Raw genomic sequence first — 20,109 nt, forward strand, 5'->3', positions numbered from 1 at the left:
GGTGGGTTTTTGATTTTTTCTTTTTTTTTTTTTTTTTTTTTTGAGACGAAATCTCACTCTTGTCCCCCAGGCTGGAGTGCAATGGCGTGATCTCAGCTCACTGCAACCTCTGCCTCCCGGGTACAAGCGATTCTCCTGCCTCAGCCTCCCAAGTAGCTGAGATTACAGGCGCCTGCCACCATGCCCGGCTAATTTTTGTATTTTTAGTAGAGACGGGGGTGTTCACCATGTTGGCCAGGCTGGTCTCAAACTCCTGACCTCAGGTGATCTGCCCGCCTCGGCCTCCCAAAGTGCTGGGATTACAGACCTGAGCCACTGTGCCCGGCCTGTTTTTTGTTTGTTTGTTTGTTTGTTTTTGAGACAGAGTCTTGCTCTGTTTCCCAGGCTGGAGTGAAGTGGTGCATTATTCTTGGCTCACTGCAACCTTCATCTCCCAGGTTCAAGTGATTCTCCTGCCTCAGCCTCCCAAGTAGCTGGTACTACAGGCATGTGTCACCACACCCGGCTAAGTTTTTTGTATTTTTAGTAAAGATGGGATTTTGCCATGTTGCCAAGGCTGGTCTCGAACTCCTGAGCTCAGGCAGTCTGCCTGCCTCAGCCTCCCAAAGTGCTGGGATTACAGGTGTGAACCAACGCGCCTGGCCTGTTGTTTTCTTATATAATTCATTATAATACCTACAAAGTTAACAGTTACTAATACCATCTTATATTCAAATTTCTCTGATAGACTAAGGTTATTTTTTAACATCTAAATCCAATCAAATGTTTGTATCCCATAATGCTCTCATTGAAACAGCTATATTTCTTTTTCAGATTAGTGATGATGAACCAGGTTATGACCTTGATTTATTCTGCATACCTAATCATTATGCTGAGGATTTGGAAAGGGTGTTTATTCCTCATGGACTAATTATGGACAGGTAAGTAAGATCTTAAAATGAGGTTTTTTACTTTTTCTTATGTTAATTTCAAATGTCAGCAACTGAGTACTTGCTATTTGAACATAAACTAGGCCAACTTATTAAATAATAGATGCTTTCTATTGTTAAAATATTCTTTATTAAAAAAAGAGAGGAGGGCCTTACTAATTACTTAGTATCAGTTGTGGTATAGTGGGACTCTGTAGGGACCAGAACAAAGTAAACATTGAAGGGAGATGGAAGAAGGAACTCTAGCCAGAGTCTTGCATTTCTCAGTTCTAAACAGGATAATGGGCTGGGGCTGAATCACATGAAGGCAAAGTCAGATTTTTATTATTATGCACATCTAGCTTGAAAATTTTCCGTTAAGTCAATTACAGTGAAAAACCTTACCTGGTATTGAATGCTTGCCTTGTATGTCTGGCTATTCTGTGTTTTTATTTTAAAATTATAATATCAAAATATTTGTGTTACAAAATATTCTAACTATGCATATATATATTTATATTTTAACATATGAGTATAGTTTTAAATGTTATTGGACACTTTTAATATCAGTGCATCTAGAGCTATCTAATATATTTTAAAGGTTGCATAGCATTCCATCTTATGGAGATACCATAACTGATTTAACCAGTTCACTATTGATAGACACTATCTTGTTCTTACAAACTGTACTAGAAGAAACATTCTTTTACATGTTTGGTATTTGTTCAGCTTTATTCAAGTGGAAATTCTGGTCAGGGGGAAAGAGTTTATTGAATATTTCGGTATTGCCAAATTATCCTCTAAGAAACTGAATCATTTTATACTCCTGATGTTATATGAGAGTGCCTTTTTCCTCACAATTTGTCTCTTTTTTTTTTTTTTTTTTTTTGAGACGGAGTCTCGCTGGAGTGCAGTGGCCGGATCTCAGCTCACTGCAAGCTCCGCCTCCCGGGTTTTTACGCCATTCTCCTGCCTCAGCCTCCCGAGTAGCCGGGACTACAGGCGCCCGCCACCTCGCCCGGCTAGTTTTTTGTATTTTTTAGTAGAGACGGGGTTTCACCGTGTTAGCCAGGATGGTCTCGAACTCCTGACCTCGTGATCCGCCCGTCTCGGCCTCCCAAAGTGCTGGGATTACAGGCTTGAGCCACCGCGCCCGGCCTTTTTTTTTTTTTTTTTTAAAGACAAGGTCTCTGTTGCCCAGGCTGGAGTGTAGCAGAATGATCACAGCTCACTGCAGTCCCAACCTCCTGGGTTCAAGCGATCCTCCCACCTCAGCCTCCTGAGTAGCTGGGACTATAGGTGTGCGCCACCACTGCCAGCTACTATTTTTATTTTGTAGAAATAGGGTTCGCCTTGTTACCCAGGCTGGTCTTGAACTCCTGGGTTCAAGTGATCTGGCCCACCTCAGCCTCCCAAAGTGCTGGGATTATAGGCGTGAGCCACTGGCCCGGTTTCTACAGTCTCTTTTAATATTGTATATTATCCAAGAAATTTCATTTAATCAGAACCTGCCAGTCTAATGGGTGAAAATTATATCTTGTTTTTATATGCATTAAAAAAAAATTATGATAGTGGTATGCTTGGTTTTTTTGAAGGTATCAAATTTTTTACCTTATGAAACATGGGGGCAAAGGATGTGTTACTTGGAAGATTTTTAAAAATTTTTAATGCATTTTTTTGAGACAAGGTCTTGCTTTGTTGTCCAGGCTAGAATGCAGTGGCACAATCACAGTTCACTCCAGCCTCAACATCCTGCAATAAAGTGATTTTCCCACCTCACCTCTCGAGTAGCTGGGACTGCAAGTACATACTACCATGCCTGGCTAATTTCCAGGCTGGTGTGGAAGTTTAGTGACTAAGAGGTGTTTGTTATAAAGTTTAACGTATGAAACTTTCTATTAAATTCCCGATTTTATTTCTGTAGGACTGAACGTCTTGCTCGAGATGTGATGAAGGAGATGGGAGGCCATCACATTGTAGCCCTCTGTGTGCTCAAGGGGGGCTATAAATTCTTTGCTGACCTGCTGGATTACATCAAAGCACTGAATAGAAATAGTGATAGATCCATTCCTATGACTGTAGATTTTATCAGACTGAAGAGCTATTGTGTGAGTATATTTAATATATGATTCTTTTTAATGGTAACAGTAGGTTTTCTTATATTTTCTTTGAATCTCTGCAAACTATACTGGCATTCATTTCACTTGGTTACAGTGAGATTTTTCTAACATATTCACTAGTAGTTTACATCAAAGCCAATACTGTCTTTTTAAAATTAGTCACCTTGGAGGATATGTACTTATTTTACAGGTATTTTTTTTTTTTTAATAAACTTCTTTTAGGAATTGCTGTTGGGACTTGGGATGCTGTTTTCACTATACATACTCACTAGTGGCAGATATCATCTCTTGAGCTACATTGGTTTGGGGGGAGTCAAAAGTCCTTTGGAGCTAGGTTTGACAAATAAGGTGGGTCAACACTTGTTTCCTAGAAAGCACATGGAGAGCTAGAGCATTGGCAAATTGAAGAAACCACTTTTTTTTTTAAACACACTTAAGAAAGGGGAGTGCAGGTATACCCGAGAGAGTATGGGTATACCAGAAACTGCTTTTGATCCACAGTCACTCTGCCTGTGTCACACAATTGAAATGCATCACAACGTTGACACTGTGGATGAAACAAAATCAGTGTGATCTTTACAAGTGAATTTCATTCATAATTTGATAGTGCAGATGTTTGATTTTTATTACTTTAGACTATTGTTTCTGATTTTATGTTGGGTTGGTATTTCCTGTGAGTTACTATTTTCCTTTAAAATAGGAATTTTTCATACTCTTCAAAGATGAGAACAAATGTCCAGCTTTTGCTGTTTCATGAATGAGTCTTGTCCATCTTTGTAGAAACTCGCCTTATGTTCACATTTTTATTGAGAGTAAGACCACTTATCTACATTTAACCTTCAACCTCATCCTCTCCATTAATCATCTATTTGAGTGACCCAAGTTTTTGACCTTTTCCATGTTTACATCAGTCCTGTAGGTGATTGGGCAGCCATTTAAGTATTATTATAGACATTTTCCCTATCTCATTAAAACCCTTTATGCCCATACATCATAACATTACTTCCTACCCATAAGCTCCTTTTAACTTGTTAAAGTCTTGCTTGAGTTAAAGACTTGTTTAAACACAAAATTTAGACTTTTACTCAACAAAAGTTATTGATTGATTGGTTAATTGATGGTTTACACTAGGACTTCATTCTAGTCAGTATAGTTGCTGGAAGTATAACTGGCCAGCCTTTAATACATTGCTGCTTAGAGTCAAAGTGTGTACTTAGAGTTCATGGTATGATTTATCTTTTTGGTTTTCTATAGCCTCCTTCCCCATCCCCATCAGTCTTAATCAGTCTTGTTACATTATGACTAATCTTTGAGGATTTGTGTAGAATGTCATTTTAGATAAGCAAAAACGAGCAAAAAAATTAGGGGAGTTTAACTTTAATATTTTCTTTTAAAAATCATTTTATAGTTATAAGAGCAATTTTGAGTGGTAGAAGCACTTTGACATTTTATTTCCATTTTCTACTTTTACTTTTTTTCCTGTTTTAGATCTTAGAGGATTATTAAGCTGAACTCCTCAATTGATAAAAAGCATGACATCTTAAACATAAGCAAAGCATATTTTTAGGTTAATTTTCACATAGAAAACAATTTATTTTATGTGAAATTCTATGTAGATATACTTTTCTTAGTATTTATTTACATATTTAATTAATTAATTAATTTATTTTATTTTATTTTTTGAGATGGAGTCTTGCTCCGTCACCCAGGCTGTAGTGAAGTGGCATGATCTCGGCTCACTGCAAGCTCCGCCTCCTGGTTTCACACTGTTCTCCTGCCTCAGACTGCCACGTAGCTGGGACTACAGGCGCCTGCCACCACGCCCGGCTAATTTTTTGTATTTTTAGTAGAGATGGGGTTTCAGGCCGGGCGCGGTGGCTCAAGCCTGTAATCCCAGCACTTTGGGAGGCCGAGGCGGGTGGATCACGAGGTCAGGAGATCGAGACTATCCTGGCTAACATGGTGAAACCCCGTCTCTACTAAAAATACAAAAAAACTAGCCGGGCGTGGTGGCGGGCGCCTGTAGTCTCAGCTACTTGGGAGGCTGAGGCAGGAGAATGGCGTGAACCCGGGAGGCGGAGCTTGCAGTGAGCCGAGATCACGCCACTGCACTCCAGCCTGGGAGACACAGCGAGACTCCGTCTCAAAAAAAAAAAAAAAAAAAAAAGAGATGGGGTTTCACTGTGTTAGCCGGGATGGTCTTGATCTCCTGACCTCATGATCCACCCTCCTTGGCCTCCCAAAGTGCTGGGATTACAGGTGTGAGCCACCGCGCCCGGCATTTTATTTTATTTTATTTTATTTTATTTTATTTTATTTTATTTTATTTTATTTATTTATTTGAGATGGAGTCTCGCTCCGTTGCCCACGCTGGAGTGCAGTGGCGTGATCGTAGCTCACTGCAACCTCTGCCTCCCGGGTTCAAGCGATTCTCCTGTCTCAACCTCCTGAGTAGGTGGGACTACAGGTGCCTGCCACCATGCCTGGCTAATTTTTGTATTTTTAGTAGAGACGGAGTTTCACCTTGTTGGTCAGGCTGGTCTCGAACCCCTGACCACCTCGGCCTCCCAAAGTGCTGGGATTATAAGGGTGAGCCACCGAGCCCGGCCGACATGTTAATTTTTTTAAAAAGGCTTTACTGGGGTATATTTTATATAATATAATAATCACATGTTTTAACGGTACAATTCCAAGCTTTTTAGTATATTTATAAGGCTATGCAAGGAAGATATACTGTTAAACAGTAGAAATTGAGAAAGCTCTTCTGATAATATCTCTTGATTTGGTGATGGCTCATGCCTGTAATCTCAGTGCTTTGGAAGGCTAAGACAGCAGAATTACAGGAGGCCAGGGGTTTGAGACCAGCCTGGGCAACACAGTGACATGCTCTCTCTACAAATAATAAAAATAAAAATATCTGTTGGTTTGAAGTAACTTTTTTTTTTTTTTTTTAAAGACAAGGTCTCATTCTGTCACCCAGGCTGGAATGCAGTAGCAAGATCACAGCTCACTGTGGCCTTGACCTTCTGGGCTCAAGTGATTTTCCCACCTTAGCCTCCCGAGTAGCTGGGACTACAGGTGTGCACCACCATGACTGGCTAATTTTTTTTATGTTTGTAGAGATTGGGTCTTACTATGTTGCCCAGACTGATCCCAAACTCCTGGGCTTAAGCAGTCTTCCCACCTCAGCCTCTACAAGTGCTGGGATTATAGGCTTGAGTCACCATGCCCAGCTTGAAGTAACATTTCTACCCTGTTTAATAATTCAGCAGCTTGTCATGTAAGATATTCATATATGCATATAAAACATTAGGCAGTTTAATTTGGTAAAACTGTAAAATGGAAATTTTAAATTGTTTGCAGCATCAATAACATTGATGTTAGTATGATTTTTACATGCTGATCTTGACCAGTTTGAAATAGTGAGTTAAAATCTGGCTGATCCATACTAAATCCTAAAGAAATATTCTATGAACTATTAAATGTTTCCAGACTGTATAAAGAAGAATTATGATATAAACACACCCATCTATTTTTTTTTTTGGAAATAAAAACTCCATTTTTCTTATTAAAGAAAACATGCTTATTAGAAAACATACGGCTGGGTACAGTGGCACACGTAATTCCAGTGCTTTGGGAGATCGAGGTGGGAGCGTCACTCAAGGCCAGGAGTTTGAGACCAGCCTAGGCAACATAATGAGACCTCATCTCTACACAAAAAGAATTGGTTGCACATGGTGGCGTGTACGTATAGTCCCAGCTATTTGGGAGGTAGAGGCTGGAGCATCCCTTGAGCCCAGGAGTTTGAGACAGAGGGAGACCCTGTCTTAAAAAAATAAGAAAGAAAACACAACTGCAGAAAATTATAAAGGATTTCAGTCACTGCCACTTTTTATTTAGAATATTCTAAAGAATTCTCTGTGTACACACACACATGCGTACTCTTAATCCAAGTAGCTAGGTAGGATTTTATTTACCTAGTGCCTAGATGGGAAATTGCCTGGGGATTCCAAACACCTATTTCATTAAATTAAAGATGCTGCTGATTTTAAGGCTTAACACTATTTTTCATACTGCCAAGAAAGAAACACTACCAGTTATAATTGTAAATTGTCATCAATTGTAATACATCAAGTTAGAGCTATTATTAATAAAGTGTGAATGTGCATCTTAGAGCAATGAAATATAGTACTATATATTTGATGACCTTTTCTGTCCTGTGATATTCAGAAAGTGAAAGTTAAATATGGGCTGGGCATGGTGGCTCACACCTGTAATCCCAGTACTTTGGGAAGTCAAGACGGGAGGATGGCTTGAACCCAGGAGTTCAAGACCAGCCTAGGCAACGTAGCGAGATGCCATCTCAAAATATTAAAAATAAGTAAATAAATAAAAAGAAGGTTAAGTATGCAAATGTATTTCCTTTGTTGTGAATTTATTTCAATTTTATAGTGATTTTTTTTTTTTTTTGAGACGAAGTCTCGCTCTTGACCCCCAGGCTGGAGTGCGATGGCATGATCTCAGCTCACTGCAACCTCTGCCTCCCAGGTTCAAGCTATTCTCCTGCCTTGGCCCCCCAAGTAGCTGGGATTACAGGAGCCTGCCACCATTCCCAGCTAATTTTTGTATTTTTAGTTGAGACGGGATTTCACCATGTTGGCCAGACTGGTCTAGAACTCCTGACCTCAGGTAATCCACCTGCCTCGGCCTCCCAAAGTGCTGGGATTACAGGCGTGAGCCACCGTGCCTGGTCAGTGATTTTTTGTTTTTGTTTTTGTTTTTGTTTTTTTTGAGACAGGATCTTGCTCTGTCACCCAGGCTGGGGTGCAGTGGTGCCATCTTGGTTCACTGCAACCTCTGCTTGGGCTCAAGCAATCTTCCCACCTCACTCTCGAGTAGCAGGGACCACAGGTGTGTGCCACCACACCTGATTAATTTTTTGTATTTTTTTTTGTAGAAACAGGGTTTTGCCATGTTGCCCAGGTTGATCTCAAACTCCTGGGCTCAAACAATCCAACTGCCTTGGCTTCCCTAAGTGAGATTACAGGCATGGGCCACTGTACCCAGTCTAGTGGTTTTTAAATTTTTATTTATTTTTTTTTTTTTACCAAAGAAACAATGAAGCCTCAGGAGGAAAACTTGATACACAAGTAAATTTTATTGGAAATGTTTTTGTGTGGACCTTAAGCAGAGGGAAAATTAGTCTGCATTATGGTGTATTCAGACTAAATGACTGATACTAAAATGAAATTATCCTTAGGATTTGCAATCTTAGAGAAAACTTTTTCATTTTTATTTTTTTTTTGAGTTACAAATTATCTCCATTTACATTTGAGAACAGTGAGTCACAGAGGGATTAAGTAACTTACTCAAGATCATACAAGTCTTTGATTTGAACCCAATCTTTTAACTCTGTAGAACTCAGAGTCACTCTTATCTGGAAAAACTTTTTAACTGATGTGGATCCTCTAATATGGGCTTCCTATTATTCATTCTCTATTAGTCAGAAGTTTTGTAAGCAGACAGAATTCATTTTGCCAATTATGGGACTTTTTCCCTCAGTTGCAGTCAAGGTTCATAAAACTATAACTCTTTATCTTTAATTAGAAATTTTTTTTTGAGACAAGGTCTTGCTCTGTTGCCCAGACTGGAATGCAGTGGCACAGTCATAGCTCATTGCAGCTTTGAACTCCTGGGCTCAAGGGATCCTCTGCCTCAGCCTCCCAAGTATCTGGGACTACAAGCACATGCCATTACCCCTGACTAATTTTTTTTTTTTTAATTTGTAGAGATAGGGTCTTGCTATGCTGGTCTCAAATTCCTGGTCTCAAGCAATCCTTCTGCCTTGGTCTCCCAAAGTGCTGAGGTTACAGATGTCAGCCGTTGCACCTGGCCAAAACGATAACTTAAAATACACACACACACACGTGTATCTCAAAAGCATCAAAAGAGAAAAGCTGTAGCTTTAGTCTTGCTCTTGATAGTGACTTGATTAGGCTATCTGTTTAACATCAAAGATGCAAATTAATACTGTCTTTGAGTGAGCATATTAAAAATGCAGAAAATTTTGGAGTAGTTTTTTATTTTAAATTGTAGTCTGTATATTTAACATATACAACATGATGTTATGGGATACATACAGATGGTTAAAAGATTACTGCAGTGAAGCAAATTAACATATCCCTCAATTCACATAGTTACCCTTTTTTTTTGGTGGCAAGAGGAGCTTAAAATCTCATTTAGTGTGAATCCCAAATACAGCACAATTTTATTACCTATATACCTCATGTTGTACATTATATTTCTAGACTTGTTCATCCTACATATCTGCTACTTTGTATCCTCTGAGCTACATCTCCCCATTTTCTCACTTGCCCCCCAAGTAGTTTCTTAAAGTGTCTCATATAAGAGGGCAGTAGCTTTCAGCTTAAACTTTTTCTCTGTATGTATTTAGTCAATTTCTTTGAGGTATACTTTTCTCTCCAGAATAGTTAGATGTAGGTATACCACTTTGATGTTGACACTAATTTACCTAGAACTTATCTTCTGCAAATCTGTCTCTGTTTCCATCTGTCTCCATCTTTGTTTGTATCTATCTATCTATCTATCTATCTATCTATCTATCTATCTATCTATCTGTCTGTCTGTCTGTCTGTCTGTCTGTCTGTCTGCCTGCCTGCCTGCCTGCCTGCCTACCAACCTACCTACCAACCAAAGCAAATTCATGCCCTTCTCCTATTTATTGAATTGAGACCATAGACAGGGGTGAGATACAAAATTTGGCAGGAATGGGAATGTGTATTATCTGTGGCATAAGGAAACTACAGAGCTAGGTTCAAAAGTGTACTTTCTAGTTCTTTCCCATGGCTTTTCACTTTGATATAGTCCTTATCAGGCAACTGAGGTTTTATATAAGTCCCCTGATTCTTAGAACATGAAGTGTAGTATTCAAGTCTGGTCCCTTGAAACCATAATTTTGTGAAAAAAAAATTAAGAAAATTGAATAATTTATTCAGCAGATACATATTGATTATCTGTTATACAGACATGAGAAGTGGTTCTGTTGCACACGTTTATTTTATCAGATCCTAATCCCAAACCAGGCATAGAATGGAAACCATGAAGATAGGATGAAATAACTTCTGAATGTTTGAAAATAGTGTATTTAAAAATACCAGGTGATGTTTGTTTGTTTGTTTTTTGTTTGTTTGTTTTTGAGACAGGGTCTCACTCTGTCACCCAGGCTGGAGTGTAGTGGTGCAATCTCACCTCATCGCAGTCCTGACCTCCCAGGCTCAGGTGATCTCCCAGCTCAGCCTCCCAAGTAGCTGGGACTACAGGCGCATGCCACCACGCCCAGCTAATTTTTTGTATTTTTTGTAGAGACAGGGTTTCACCCTGTTGCCCAGGCTGGTCTAGAACTCCTGGGCTTAAGTGATCCTCCCACCTCAGCCTCCCAAAGTGCTAGGATTACAGGCAGGAGCCACCATGCCTGGCTGAAAATACTAGGTTTTTAAGTATCAGCACTACCTCTTCAATCTTTTCTATTACTGTGTTGTGCTAAATGGTATTTTTTATTTAATTAGAGCAATGCTGTTCAATAGAACTTTTTTTGAGGGTGGAAATCTTTTATGCTTCTGCTGTATGGTACAGAGCCACTAGTGACATGTGGCTTTTGAGCACTTGACACATCTTGTGCAACACAGGAACTGAATTTTTAAGTAATTTATATTGCCACATGTGGCTACCGTATGGGATAGTGTAGGACTAGATGATCTGTAAAGGCCCTGCTTCATCAATGTCATTTTTTAACTGACAGAGACTTTTAGTTCTTTTTTTTTAAGTAATGTGTTTATTTAAAAGAATTCATAAAATACAAGTAAATAAACTTACTACCTGAGCATATATCCTTCCATACTTATTTTTTCTGCATACATATTTTGGAAAATGGAATATCTGCCATTTTTTTTAATCTGAGATACAGTCTACCTCTAAAAATATATGATTCTAACCTTCTCACTTTTGTTGGCATTTGATCAGGGTATAGAAAACAGTTAAAGGACAGAGGATGGTTGAGAGATTATGATATGAAGAGAAAATGTGATTGAGTGTGGTAGACTTGGGGCCTGCCTGAATGTTGAGAGGATGACTGTTTTCCAATAAAAAAATTCCATTCTAGGATCCTAAAAGAAAGGTCTGAAGTTCACTGCAGAAAGCAAGCTGCATAGTACTAAGCCACTAAGGGGACATGGAGCCAGGACTTCCTACCTTGGTAATATTCTCATCATGCCCTCTTGGGAACCCAGCCTTGTTGATTAGCCTCTCTGCTTTCTCTCCTTATAGTTCAACCTCCCTGTTTGTTCAAAGCAGTTCTTTTCCAGCCCATTTATTATGCACTTCTATACAGCTTTTCCTCCTCTTTTCCTATATACCATGCTGCAGTTCTTATTGCTACCTAGAGGTTTTCAAAATTCCTAGGGGCGGACAAGCAGGCATAAATAAAGTTCTTCCCTATTATCCTTATTTTTTCACCTAGACTGAAGAGGTAGACAAAATAGAAATAAAGACATTAAGGGTATGTGTTTGCAGTCCCAAAGAGCTGCTCTGGCAATTTTATGTAGTTGACAGTGACACTCTTGAGTTCAGGACAGATTGGACTCCTTGGCTGAGAGGAGCGAGGAGATAGGATGCTAGAGGAGAGGGTAGAGCAACTCTGGAGGAAGCTTTCCCCTCACCTTTGCCAATCCTGTTATCCTAGACTTAACCATAATTAAAGATGAGGGAGGCACTCAGTGAAGGGATCTAGTGGGAAGCTTGTTCCAGACAGCCAAGGAGGAAGGTTTGTGCAGTTCCTTTGGCCACCCAGGTGGTGTAATTGATCCATGTATGCCATCCATGTACAATGTAGGCACTTATACCTGTATTCCAATGTAGTGAACTATACCATTACTCTTAAATTAATATTCTTTATTAGCTTCCATGGTGGCTATAGGCCAGGCGAGAGAGTTAAGAAAAAATAAATAGCTAGGTATGATGACTCAAGCCTGTAATCTCAGCATTTTAGGAGGCTGAGGCAGGAGGATCGCTTGAGTCCAGGAGTTTAAGACCAGCCTGGGCAAAATAGTGAGATCCTGTCTCTATTTTTTAAAAAAGCCTTGGGGCAAACAAGAATATGAAGGTTTGGATGCTAATAGAACAGCAGTGTCTTACTGCTTGGAGTTCTCTTGTTTCTTGTCCTATCACCATAGCCTTTGGATCACAGCAATTTTTCCATAACTCCATACTTTTCAGTTCTTGAGTATTTTTTCCTTTATTCCTCTTGTCTCTGTAAAAAGAGATCAACTGGAGTCAGACTGTAATACCAAGTATCTCCAGAAGATGTCACTATTTAACAGGCTTTACAGTGTAAATAATTTGGTGTGAGTCACTGTCATCTGAAGCTTGTTGTCTTTTCTTTCTTTTTTCTTTCTTTTTCTTTTTTTTTTCCCCATCAATTCTGTATGTTTGAAATGCTGAGTTTTAAGTTAGTGAATAAGGGATGTCTGTAATTTCCCTAAAATGAGAAGTAATATGCAAAGGTTGATATCAGAAGTCATATGCTCACTTTGCAACACCAAACAATACTGGCCCATTTGTGTTTTTCGAAAGTAATACGCCATAATAAATGGATGTATATATAGAAGCATAGCAAAAATAGAAGCACATAGAAGTGAAAAGTCTCATAAACCCCATTCTCACTACTCATGCAATTGCTGTTACAAATTTGTTTAAATGTTGAATAAAAATGGTGTCATAGGCAACACAACACAGTGTTCCACTCCTTGGTGTTTTTAATAGCATTATTCTGTCTCAGTGTGCATTGGATTACCAGGTGCTTTTTAATAGTTGCATGGTATTACATTGTGTAGATGAACTTGATTAATTTAAATGGTTCCCTGTTAATGGACATGTTCGTTTTTGTGAACAACTGGTACAGTGAACATTTTTTTTTTCATAATAATAATAAAAAGAAAGACAGGGTCTTGCTGTGTTTATCAGTCTGGCCTTGAATTCCTGGGGTCAAACGATCCTCTCGCCTCCACCTCCCCAAGTGCTGGGATTACAGGCATGAAGCCACTGCACCTGGCCCAGTGAACACTCTTTAATGTATCTTTGTATACTTGTCAGTGTTTTTGTAGCATTGATTCCCAGAAGTGGGATTACTGGGTTAAGTGACATGCATATTGCAATTTTAACAAAAGAGGCTATGCCAATTAATACTCTCACCAACAAGAGTGCTTATTTCCCCTCAGCATATTATCAGGCTTAAGTTTTGCCAGTACGGGTGGGTGAACAGTAGAATCTCATTGTTTTAGTGTTTGTTTCTCAGATAGATATAATTTTATACCTTATGGCCTTCTCTTCTATAACTTGTCTATTTGTGTTCATTCTCCATTTTCCTATGGGTTCTTATTGTTGGAGCCCAATATATAAAAGGGGGTATTTGTTACAGAACTTTTTCAGTTTTGATTCATGTCATGCCTGGGTTTTTACCCTTTCTATGGATGTTAAAAAAAATTCTTCTATATTTTCTTCCAGTCCACTTATGGCTTTATTTTTTACATTTAGATTTTAATCCATCTGGAATTTATTTTTGTGTATGCTGTGAGGTAGGGACCATACTTTTATTTTTTCCCAAATGGGTAACTAGTTGACCAAACATCATTTATTGAATAATTCATCTTTTCCCTACTGACTCGAAATATCATCTTTATTGTATACTAAATCCTCATATATTTCTGGGTCTGTTTCTGGGCTCTAGTTTGTTCATTTACTGTGCTGGTACTGCACCGTTGTAATTGCTGTGGCTTTATAGTATGGTATGGCTTGCTCTCTGCAAGGGCAAGTCGAAGCTCTTTTGTTCACCTGCTCTTTCACCCAAATTTTCTGTCCTGAATCCAGCACAGCCAAATTATGGTCATTGTCACCACCAACTGCAGTGGGTGTTGAGCATTTCCCATTGAATCTCCTGTAAGGGTTTTATTGGATTCTGTGGTAGCAGGAAAATGGGAGCCTAAGGTATTCCTTAAAGGACTACTAATCAGACCTGGTTTCCCAGACAATGCTGAAAATGACTGGGCCTGGGCTAGACTTTTGAGGGACATACCTTGGGGTTGGGTGTGATATAGACCAGCCCTTACAATTTGCTTGACTCATGGGAATCGTACAGGGCCAGAACCAGACACCTGTCATGCTAATAACTTCCCTCACAATTCAGAAATCACTGTGATTGAAGATGGGTGGCTGTTATAATACTGCCCACTTAAAAATGAATGTAACCTATTTTTTAGGACTCTTAAAAACATCAAATCAGTAATGGCCAATTAGGACTTTTTAATTTTTACTAATCTCTCTTGAAAGTTTTCTAGTCATTCATTTCAGGAAACCTAATTCTTATAATTCATGTCATTTAGAATATCATAATGCTATGAACATTAGATAGCTAACTTCTCAAATCTTCTAGTTCTCATTTAATTTGAAGTTTGTGTGTGTACATAAGGATATACGTATACGTGTGTGTGTGTGTGTGTGTGTGTATATATATATAGTTGGTTTTTTTTGTTTTGTTTTGTTTTTTTTACTAGAATGACCAGTCAACAGGGGACATAAAAGTAATCGGAGGAGATGATCTCTCAACTTTAACTGGAAAGGTATGTATCTTGAAGGGAAAGAAAAAAAAGCACTTCATACCAAGAGTCAATTAGTAACAGTGTGCTTTCAATCACTAAGAGATAGTTTACATAGTATAACTAAATGGGTTATTTAACCCTTGGAAGCAATCTAGGTTAATTATCTTTCCCTAGGTCATGTAGCAAAAAGACAGTAGAATCCAACATTAACCTTAAACGTCCCTATTGTCAAGTACTGCTGTCTGCCTCTGTGGGACTCTAATTTGGGATCCTTCAAAAAACATTGATGGGGGAAAAGACAGCCTTTTTTTAAAAAAAAAAGAAAGAAAGAAAACTATGTGAGTCTTCCTGAGATAGACTAACATAGTTTCCTAAAAGATAGCAAAGCAGTATCATGTAGTGGCTGAAAGTGTGAGTTCCGGAGCCTGACAACTGATTGAAAGCCTGGCTTAGTACTTCCTAACTGTGACCTTGGGCAAGTTACTTAACCTCTTTTTGTCCCATATGTGATTAGGGTGAGGTTGATAATGGCAGCCATAGAGTTAAGAGAATTAAGTGCTATAATGCAAGTAGAGCTCTTACAACAGTTTCTGGTAAATAAATGCACTCAATAAATTCAGACATACTATTATTTTAAGAAATCTCAAAGAGTTATCTTAGTACATTAAAATCCTCCTGGTGTGGACCATTGGTTTTGGTATATTGTGCTTCCATGTAGTTTATCTCAAGATGTTTTTAGATTTCCCTTTTGAATTCTTTGATGACCCATTGGTTGCTCAGGAGCATGCTGTTTACCTGAAAATAATGGAGATATTAAGATATTTGAATATTTATCTTCTAGTACATTGAAAAAGTTTTTGAGAGTAACCAATAATGATGGAATGCTACTGCTTTTTTTTTTTGAAGCTGCCAGTTATTGTTTACTTACACTGTGCCAAATATAAAGGCATTAATCTCATAAAAGTTTCACAACAATCCTGTGAGGGAGACGATATCCCCATTTTACAGATCAGGAAATTAAGGCTCAGTAAGGTTAAAAGACATGCCCAAAGTCACAGAACCAGTAAGTGGTAGAGCTTGAATTTGAATGCAGACCTGACTCTAAAGCTCTTTTCTTTCTTTAGATTTTAGTGTTCATTGCTTACATGAATGAGTATCTATAAGAAAACTTTAACATGTAAAACTTGTGTGAAATTCTCTTGTCCCATATCAGGGTCATGTCAAACTAATGTCCTCCTCAGCATATTTGGAAAGCTTCAGAGGAGAAATTAGCTTTGCCCCTCCTGTTCATTTCATATACCACTGCTAGACCTGTCCTTCCCTTTCAGCATGCTTTGTCCATATTTAGAAGCTGTTGAAGCCATTACTTGTCTAATCAGTTTTTAGTGCTGGAATAGACCTAGCCTTTTAGGCCTTCTGTGATTTAGCTTGATCTTATCTTTCCCACCTAATGGCTCTGTTCTACTACATAGATCTGATCTGAAACAGTTCTCTGTTTCTAAAATAACTTTATTTTCATGATAGTCACAGTAAAGTACATTTATTATGGAAAAATCAATAAGTATAAATTGAGTGAAAGTTATTTCGTGGTGGTAAGATTATGGGATTATTTGAACTTTCTGTTTCATTTTATTTTATTTTATTTATTTATTTATTTTTGTGATGGAGTCTCGCTCTGCTGCCCAGGCTGGAGTGCAGTGGTACAATATTGGCTCACTGCAACCTCCCCTTCCCAGTTCAAGTGATTCTCCTGCCTCAGACTCCCAAGTAGCTGGGATTACAGGCACACGCCACCATGTGCGGCTAATTTTTGTATCTTTAGTAGAGACAGGTTTTCACCATGTTGACCAGGCTGGTCTCCAACTGCTAATCTCAGGTATCTGCCTGCCTCACCCTCCCAAAGTACTGTGATTACAGGAGTGAAACACCCTGCCTGGCCTCATTTTGTCTTTTGGGGGCATTTTTGTGCACAGATACATATGTATATAAATATTTTTCCTTTTTTTCCCCAGTTAGTACTTGAGCAGATGAACTTTGGACCCTGAATACCTGTATTCAAGTCTCTAATACCACTTCTTGGCTATTTTCATTTTATCAAATGGCCTCTTTCCTCATTTTTCTCATTTATTAAGTAGAGATGTAACTACTTGATATAATTCAAAAACTCTCAATAATAGCATTCTTTTATTTTTTAGACTCTAGTGTCTGTAATCCTAGTACCATGCTGGGATTCATTTGAACAATTACATGGCTTTTTTTAGTGTATTATTAAATTTGCAATTTACTTAGAATTTACTGGGATCTCGTACAAATGAGAAAAAAACATAATTGTGTTACTCATTTGCTGTGTGCCTTTGGATTGACCCTATTTTTTGTATTCATTTTCTCACCATATCCTGAGTTCCACTTTGAATAAAAAGTAATTTTTTCCTGCCTGTAAAATAGGCTACCAATGGGCTGCAGTTGTCTGCAGTAGCTGCTTCACTGAGGATAGCTCAGCATGAGAGAAGTAGTATGAATTGCTTGCCATAAATTATGGGCTAGCCTTACTTCATTCTGTACTTGGACCTGTTTAGGCTTCTTAGAGATCTTACCTCCAACAATAAACTGCTTTGAGACAGGAAAAGGTAGAAGCTTTACTTGGTTATAACTTTACTTTTAATACCTAGAACAGTGAGTCTTCAAACTTGTATTTGCATGCCCAATTTATAAAAAGTTTTCTGAGCATTTACCCCTAATATATGCATTTTAAATTATATATGATTTATGGTAATAATATTATATATGTTACAAAATACATACAAAAATATAGATTAAACAAGGTGAGGTAAAAAATTAAAAAGTTCTAATCTTTCTTGCAAACCAGTGACTCTTTTATGCCCTACTCTGGTAAACACTATCTTAGAAGACTATATAGAACATTAAAATCTTTATATAGTTATATGACAGAGTATAGTGAGAGCTACAGATAAACAATACATCATGAATCTTCTTGTGGCAATGTTTATAACCAAAATGCTGCCTCAGTCTTATAACTAGCATAAGAACAGATAGGACTTTCTTGATTTTGAGGGGTAATTATTAGATGGTATTTTCTCTTAAGGACTCTTCTAGCTATAAAATTCTTAAATGTAGAAAGCGAAGTGAGGGTTTATGGTGAGAGGAAGCATTGGTATCATTTTTTAGTGTAGTCCAAGAATATGGACACATCCAGAAAATGCAGATCAATTTTAGCCTAATGAGAAAATATATTTTGAATTGGAGTCCATATGGTTTTTGAGTTATTGTACAAATATAATTCTTAGAATGTTAGAGTCAGGAAACTATAAGAAACCAACTAGTTCAAGTTTCTCATTTAACACATGGGAAACTGAGGCCAGAGAAATTTCAAGACTTGCCCAAGATTAGACCTCTTGTTAAGTAATGAAAGTGTTTTAAAAACAAATGGGTCAAATTCTGTTTTTAAAATTTCCATTACGATGAAAATTTCAGTATTACAGGCTTCCAAATCCCAGCAGATGGCCCACTTGTTTAAAGGAGAGTTTGATGTAATAAAGTATCTAAAAACAAGAGTGTGAATAATTCCTTAGGGTTGTTATGATGTGATTTGACTTATAATTGGAAATACCGTCTTATTCATTGTACTGATTTTCATTTCTTTTTCTTCTAGAATGTCTTGATTGTGGAAGTAAGTTCACATTTACTTTTAATATAACATTTATGATTTTTCTAATTTAGTATGCACCATCCTAAAGGTAAGCCAGGGAAAGAAATTCCTCTGCATCAGTTTTAATGGTGGACTTGTGTTCTAAAGGAGTGAGACTGGTTTTTTGTAAAGACTACTTAGTAATTTGTTTTTACCAGTAATGGAATGGTATACTTCCTACCTCTCTTTTTTTAGCTTGAAATATTTTCTTTCTAAACATAACTCTCTCTATTTATCTATATATAATATATACATATATATCTTATATTTTATGTATATATATATATCTTGCTTAGATTTTGTCTTATGTAATATTTGGTACATAAAAAGTAATATTTATAATTTATAGACTATTTTCCATTTGTCATTATGTCCTAAAGTATTTTGTATCTTAGCACGGAGAGGCTAAGCAGTTTCCTAGGGTTACCCGCTAGTAAGCTAAGGGAAACCTTTACTTCCTTTAGCTCAGTGGTTCTCAAAATGTGGTTCCCTAGACCAAAAGTATTAATATCAGACAAGAACCTACCTAATCAAAATATCTGTGATGAGGCCAAGCAAGCTATGCTTTAACAAGTCTTTGAGTGATTCTGATGCATGCTAAGGTTTAGGGGCCCTTGTTTTTACTCATAAGTCATTTTCTCATTTAGGCCTTCTCTGGCCATCCTATCTAAAATCTCACTTTTTCATGCTGTCAACTTCCTATTTCTCCTCAATACTTTTATTTTCCTGATCACTTATCACTGTCTAACAGCCTCTTTCTCTCTCTCTCTCTATACATATATATAGATAGATAGATATAGATATAGATATATATACATCTATGTAGATATAAATATATCTATATTTTTGTCTGTGGTCATCTATTGAAACCTTTCTATCTTACTGAATCCTACAAACATCTAAAGCACAGCTTGTGATCCTGTCTCCTACTCAGACCCCATTCTCCCATTCTTTAGTCTTTAGGCTACATTCTTTAGAGTTTTTCAGTGTGACCCCAATATACATTACCAACCTTATTTTCCAGCTTCCTTTCATTTTCTCTATACTTTTTACTGTTTCCCAGAGCTTGTACCTTTACTTTTCTGCCCCTGTTGTTTGCTCCTTATTTCTTTTCTTAAAATAATAGCTTTATTGAGATATAACTCACATATCATACCATTCACCCATTTAAAGTGTACAATTCCATTTTTTTTGTTGTTGTTGAAACGGAGTCTCGCTCTGTCGCCCAGGCTGGAGTGCAGTGGCGTGATCTCAGCTCACTGCAGGCTCTGCCTCCTGGGTTCACGCCATTCTCCTGCCTCAGCCTCCTGAGTAGCTGGAACTACAGGTGCCTGCCACCACGCCCGGCTAATTCTTTGTATTTTTAGTAGAGACGGGATTTCACTATTTGCCAGGATGGTCTTGATCTCCTGACCTCGTGGTCCACCCGCCTCAGCCTCCCAAAGTGCTGGGATTACAGGCATGAGTCACCACGCCTGGCCAATTCAAAATTTTTTATTATATTCTCAGCATTGTGCAATCATTATCACATTCAATTTTAAAACATTTTCATTGCCCCACAAAGAAACCCAATCCCCTTAGCCATCACTCCCCATTTTCCCTTCCCCCAGCACCTAGCAAACTGATCATCTACCTACTTGCTATCTATAAGATTTGCCTATTCTGGACATTTTGTATAAATAGAATCATACGATATGTGGCCTTTT

General features: G+C 38.0%; 1 protein-coding gene across 3 annotated transcripts in view; it reads left to right on the forward strand.

Annotated features, from left to right (window-relative positions):
• HPRT1 (hypoxanthine phosphoribosyltransferase 1) overlaps positions 1-20,109 on the forward strand; it is a 42,580-nt gene that overhangs the window by 13,128 nt on the left and 9,343 nt on the right. For all 3 annotated transcript variants that reach the window (XM_045384492.3, XM_074029757.1, XM_045384493.1), the window contains exons 2-5: positions 814-920; positions 2,833-3,016; positions 14,653-14,718; positions 18,368-18,385. In XM_045384492.3, the coding sequence (XP_045240427.1) occupies positions 814-920; positions 2,833-3,016; positions 14,653-14,718; positions 18,368-18,385 (375 nt within the window). The remainder of the gene's footprint in view (positions 1-813; positions 921-2,832; positions 3,017-14,652; positions 14,719-18,367; positions 18,386-20,109) is intronic.

The sequence above is a fragment of the Macaca fascicularis genome, chromosome X (genome assembly GCF_037993035.2).
Source record: "Macaca fascicularis isolate 582-1 chromosome X, T2T-MFA8v1.1".
NCBI lineage: Eukaryota > Metazoa > Chordata > Mammalia > Primates > Cercopithecidae > Macaca > Macaca fascicularis.